This window comes from Trifolium pratense, linkage group LG5 (genome assembly GCF_020283565.1).
Source record: "Trifolium pratense cultivar HEN17-A07 linkage group LG5, ARS_RC_1.1, whole genome shotgun sequence".
In the NCBI taxonomy this organism is placed as follows: Eukaryota; Viridiplantae; Streptophyta; class Magnoliopsida; order Fabales; family Fabaceae; genus Trifolium; species Trifolium pratense.
Window position 1 is genome coordinate 53,596,145 of NC_060063.1, and position 6,000 is coordinate 53,602,144.

Here is a 6,000-nt window from a genome sequence, read left to right on the forward strand (position 1 = left end):
GACTTTATCTTTTTAATATACAAAATAATTATGCTAATACATATCATGATGTATGGCTGCTATATGTAATAACAGTTTAATACAAATATAGTTTTATGTTTCATGTAATACTTTCATTTAGACTTTATTTTTTTATATATTAAAATGGGTTAAAAAGTATCACATCAGTTGCGAGATTATCTGAATATGTGTCTTCCACGATTCATTGAGCCGCCTGCTATCAGATTTCTGATCAGGTCACCCACCATTCATATTCGCGCCCCAAACTCAACAAGGCTAGGCACGAGGGGTGTATTAAGAAGTCCCTAGCGAAATGACTTGAATGTGTTTACAAGTGAGAGCAATTATCAAAATTATGTTATCGTGCATAAACATCGAAGTGAAGTTTGTTAGGAGACAGACGAATATGGTTGTTTATACTCTTGCTCGGGAAAGCTGTTATTACTGTAGCAGCAAGTAACCCATGTTGCATCCCAACCGCTTATTTGGTTTTCAAAGTAATCAAATGGCTAAAAGTTGGTCTCTCACTGGTAGGAGACATTCCCGGGTCTCCCATGCTAGAATTGGCCTTGAAAAAGAATCAATTTGAGAGAAATAGCTGCCTAACTAGTAACTAAATAAGAACTATTCAGATTGCATAGCTTTCATCGCAGTTTGTTCTTTCCAACAGAAGACAAATTACAGTTAACCAACAGCATCACTCATCTCTACTAATGAAACCAAACAACATATTTGTTCTTTGCAACAAATGACAACAAACTACAGTTAAACATAGGACTCCCTACATACTATAGTGACCAAATGCCAATGCCAATGCCAAGTTGCCAACAAATGCAGTTTAAATTAGTTGTGAGTGACGTATTAACAGGCACATATATAGGTATTGCTCCACTCTCTTTCAACTAGTTAGCACAAATAGCAACATCCATATCAATTGGTGCACCTCATCCTTCCCAAATTAATATCATATTCAGCTCAACATGAATCTAAGATTTCATCGTGGTTAAACTTTAAAAGGGTATGCAGTAATAGTGTAAAAGAAGTATTGGCTTAAGTCAATCGACATTTCTATTTTCTTAACGCTACGAATGTGTGAGTCAAATGAACTTGTCAACTCAATTCTAAGAATTGTCTAATACGCCTCACCAATGTGAAAATCCTTCCATTCAAATTTATTTTATTTGTCACCATATCAATAGAAACTTTAGAATTGCTTGATATATGTCTTGTCTTCGAGCAAGATCTATACCCAAATACATGACCCGCATACCCATCATATACTATGTCGACACATTAATGTCATTTTAATAGAAAATAAACTGATTGACTCATTGTAGGTTGATTCAGTTGATAAGAATCCAACTTGTATCCCACAGAGACCTGAGTTCGAATTCTAGAGGTGATGTGAAGATTTCATTGGTAGGCAATATTTTAACATCTTATTTAGTGCTCTCAAAACATTGAATTTTCTCTAGCCCTAATGAGCCCTATTTTTTTGTGAAAATCCCTAATGAGCCCTCAAAACACAACTCGTCTAATTGTTATATTTAATAAAAAAAAATTAATTACACTTTTGATCCTTTAACTCTTACAAATTTACATTTTTGGCCCCTAACTTTCATAACAACACTTTTGACCCCCTAACTTTAACCTCTTTTGCAAAAGTTAACGCATACGTGGACAGTAACTCACGTGACATACTGACGTAGCATGTGAGTAACTGCCCATGTGTGCGTCGACTTTGTCAAAATTAGCGAGGGTCAACCTTTGCAAAAAAGGCTAGAGTAAGGGGGCTAAAAATGTTATTATAAAAGTTAAAAGACCAAAATTATAAATTTGTAAAAGTTAAACAGCCAAAAATGCAATTTAGGAAGAAAAAAAGAAGTGTATCTTTAACTGCTGAGCTTAATTTTATTGTGAGCTAAAGTAGTTTGTGGTGCTGTAAATTCATTGAGTTTGTTACGTAGAGTAGTGGTCCAGCTATCTACCTCACAGGCTTGATGAATTATTAATAATAGTGATGAAAGTACATAATAGTAATTAGTGAGAAGGATTTATTAGCACACCACTTGTGTGCCTGCAAAGTAAGAGAAGGAAACAAGAGATGGATGGATGGGTAGTCAGGTATTATGGTAGGTGACTAAACAACCACCTTTGTGCTCACATGCTTTCTTTATGTGTAGTATTATAAAATCAACCTTTCTATCTCTTCATGTGTAATGAAATCACTTCTAGTACCTATTCCCATTTTTTCAACACCTCATTCATTGTCTTTCATACAAAGTTAAATATATAATTACCCCACAACACAACCATGTCACTTTTGGAATTTATACAATTTTAGTACATCTATAGGAATGCAACATCTCAAGTGGGTGAAAACAACACAACTACAAAAAAAAATCTCTTAGAAAATTAATTCCTTTAGTTGACAACTCGATTGGTGAGCCGAGAGACATTCAAATAGTACTAATCAGAAGGTTTAGAATTCGAACTCCGGTTACTAATATAATCTACTAACATTAGTCCTAAGAGAATCAAAATGTTGAACTAAAGCTTTGCACAAATTATGAACAAAGTATCAAATATCAATATAACATATAGTATCCCAAAAACAAAAAAGAAAACAAAGAGGAAAGTTCATCTCTCACTTACTATTTGAAAAAATCTAAAATGAGAAAAACAAAAATACCTTGGGAAAGTACATGAATCATGTAAAGAATGAATGAAATAAATGCAGAACAATTTCTGTACAGTTTAAATCTTCACTTTGAGTCCTGGTTGGAATAGACTTTACTTTTCTCCTGGCCGAACTCCACATAACCAGGGCCCTTTCCCCTCGTAATCGAAGGTTAAGAAAAAAAAACTTCACTCTAAAGTTGAACCAGTGATGGACTAAGCTAAGAAGCTTAGCTAGATAAGTCCCTACCCTACAAGTGCCTCTTGTTGATTTCCTTCAACAATCCACCAAGGTCTATTAGAATCAGCATGACTATTACTTTCTTCCTCAGTAGAAGCAGGTAGATTAAGATCAAGAAAGTCCCTAATCTGTGGAACTTGTTCTTGAACTAAAACTCTACTCTCAGAAGCAGTAGCAGCAACAACCATATGAGATCTTTTATGTCCACCTAAAGCTTGACCAGATTGAAAAACCTTAAAGCAAATTGGACACTCATGATGACCTTTGATCTTCATATTTTGAACATATTCAATGTTGTTATCACTAATCTTCATGACCTTGCTTTCAGTTATTGGTTCATGAGATAGATCAGTTTCTACAAATTCAATGCTGTTTTCACTACTCTCAATCTTTGAAGCAAAACACCCTTTAGTCTTTTTATGACTTGCTCTATGTCCTCCAAGAGCTTGATATGAATGGAAAATTTTGTTACAAGTAGTACACTCAAATTTCCCTCTCTTATGAAAATTCTTGATGAATTCATCTTCATGATCACCCATGTTCATAGCTGATTCTGTTCCATTGACTCTGCTTTTCCCATTTTCGACTTCCGAATCTTCCAATGTAGACACATAATCAAGCTCAGATTTTGTTGATTTCAGAAACCCTTTAATGGAAACTCCAGTTTTGTTCATCTTGAATCCTTTTTCAGTATCCAAAATCTCTAAACTTTTTCCTTTGAAGTTTAACTTTTTGGAAACAGAACTCTTCTTCTCACTTTGCTTCATCAACTTTGCAATATTGATAGTAGAAGTAGCAGCAGCAGCAGCAGCAACAGTAGTAGTAGTACTAAAATTCTTGTTTTTCGCATCGAATTTAGTAACAAGATTAGTTCGAACAGAAGATCGAGCTTCGAAGTAAACAGAATTATTATCAGATGATTCAGCAAAACCACTCCAAGGACTAACATCTCTACTAAGCATAATCAAGCTTATAGCAACTTCTTCTTGCTCATGTTCAACTTCAGAAACAGAAGAAGAAGTTGTAGCAGTTGTAACAGTTGCAGCAGTAGAAGAACCTACCATGTTATTATACCTTGTTCTTGTTCTCTTTGATCTTCTTTTTCTTCTTGGAGCAGTAATTTCATTATCTGATTCAACATCTTTAGCATTATTAGTCCATGAATCTTGATCTTCCAAACTATCATCAAAAACTCTTTCTTTCTGATCAGAATGACACTTCATATGACCAAACAAAGCTTTCCATGACTGAAAACATTTTCCACACTCTTTGCAGAATTTATCATACACATAACTATCTTCACTTGATTCAGCAACTCTCTTTCTCCATGTCTTCTTTGGATTCTCTCTTAAACCATAGCTACCAGAATGATCAATGCAACTTCCATTGTTGATTTTGATTGAAACTTTTTCTTTCTGTTCTGTTTTTTCAGATGATAAGTTGTTGATATGAGACCTCATGTGACCACCTAAAGATCTTCCACAAGGGAAGCTTTTGTTACAGAATTTGCAAGCATGTTTGAATTCTTGAATTTGATATTTTGATTTTTCTTCCATTGAAATATTATTCAAGAAACTGAAACTGAAACAGAACAGAACAGATGAAAGATAAGATGAAAAAGAAGAAAAAGTAAGAGAATTGAGATCAGATAATTGAGGTAGAAAACTGCATCAGTTGAAGAAAATACCAAAGGTAGTGCAAGATCTAAGGCAGAAAAAAAGGTAAAGAAAGAAAGAGTGAAAGAGAGAGAGAGAGAGAGAATGAGTAGTGAAACAAAACAGAGCAAAGAAGTGTTTGGAAATGGTTATTACTATAGTAGTAGAAGTAGAAGTAGTGGCTTATTGGGTAGTTGAGTTTTGAAGAAAAAATCAAAAGTTTGAAGAGTTGTGTTGTTACATTTGTTGCTAATGATGGATATTAAACAAGCTAAGGCAAAGAGAGAAAAACAAAACTAAAGAATTAAAAATAGGGTTATTAAGCGTTTATTTCTCTCTTCCTCTCTTTCTTTTTCTCTTTCTTTCCCTATATTTGGATTTTGGAGGAGAAATCCATGCATGGAAGCAAAGATTTTTTTAAAAAAAAAGGAAAAAAAGAAGAGGATAGCACTTAGTAGCACGTGTACTCAACTAAGGATACTACGCTACTCTTAATCCAATGGTATATGATTTGTCCAAGTAACCATCCCTTATAGCATAGGAACCTATAATAGGGAATTGGATTTGCCGCAGTACGTATTTAATGCTGTTAGCCGTCCGATTTAGATTAACGGTTGAGATTGTTGGACTGATGTATAATTTAAATCGTCTAATCTCAAATTAAAGGCTGTGATTAAAAATAACATCAAACTGCGTGTATTTTGAACAGCATTCGATCTAGTATGATTCAGAGTTTGATATATGAACATTTAACTATTTTGAACAACATTCAATCCAGTATGTAGATCATTTAGCAATTTGATTCAGAGTTTGATATATGATCACTACGTATTGAAAAACAATATTACTTCGAAGAATTAATCTTTATAATCGCATTTGTTAAAAGAAACCTCCAATATTTGCAACTATTATTTCCTTTGTCTTGCTATGAATATTTGATCATGCGTATGAAAATATATTTGTTAAAAGAGATCAATAATCCTATTAATATTTGCGGTTGCGCGTGAAATATAGGGTATAAAAATAAAAACTCATTTTTCCAACTATTCTTTCCTTTGTCTTGTTATTGAGAAAATGCATCCACTCTTTCTCTCTCACACACTCTTCAAATGAAAGGTTCCACTCTACGGCCGTTATTCTTTGGACTTTCTATTAGTGAAGTAGTTTTTTATTTTTATGATTTTAAAAAAGATTTTCAAGTGGGTCCTCTATCCATTTGCTTGCTTCATTTCCCAATCAAAGCCAAATGCTATGTCACTGTTTATTTATTCTCTTTAAGCAAATTTTAAGGGCAATTTGGTAATAAACCATACAAAAATGAGAAGTCCTCAAAAAAGAAATTGTGGGGTCATTTCTAGTTGAGTTTGCTTATTTTATTTTCAACTTCTTAGTCTTATTTGGGCAGTTCAATTGATCCTTTCCTAG

General features: G+C 33.6%; 1 protein-coding gene across 1 annotated transcript; it reads right to left on the reverse strand.

Moving 5' to 3' along the window:
• Positions 1-2,253: 2,253 nt before the first annotated feature.
• On the reverse strand, positions 2,254-4,976 carry LOC123887209. The gene has a single exon (XM_045936492.1). The coding sequence runs from the start codon at positions 4,474-4,476 to the stop codon at positions 2,926-2,928; it is 1,551 nt and encodes a 516-aa protein (XP_045792448.1). The 5' UTR covers positions 4,477-4,976; the 3' UTR covers positions 2,254-2,925.
• Positions 4,977-6,000: the final 1,024 nt, after the last annotated feature.

Coding starts and splice junctions, on each gene's coding strand:
- LOC123887209 (XM_045936492.1), bottom strand. CDS start 4,476: ATGGAAGAAAAATCAAAATATCAAATTCAAGAATTCAAACATGCTTGC.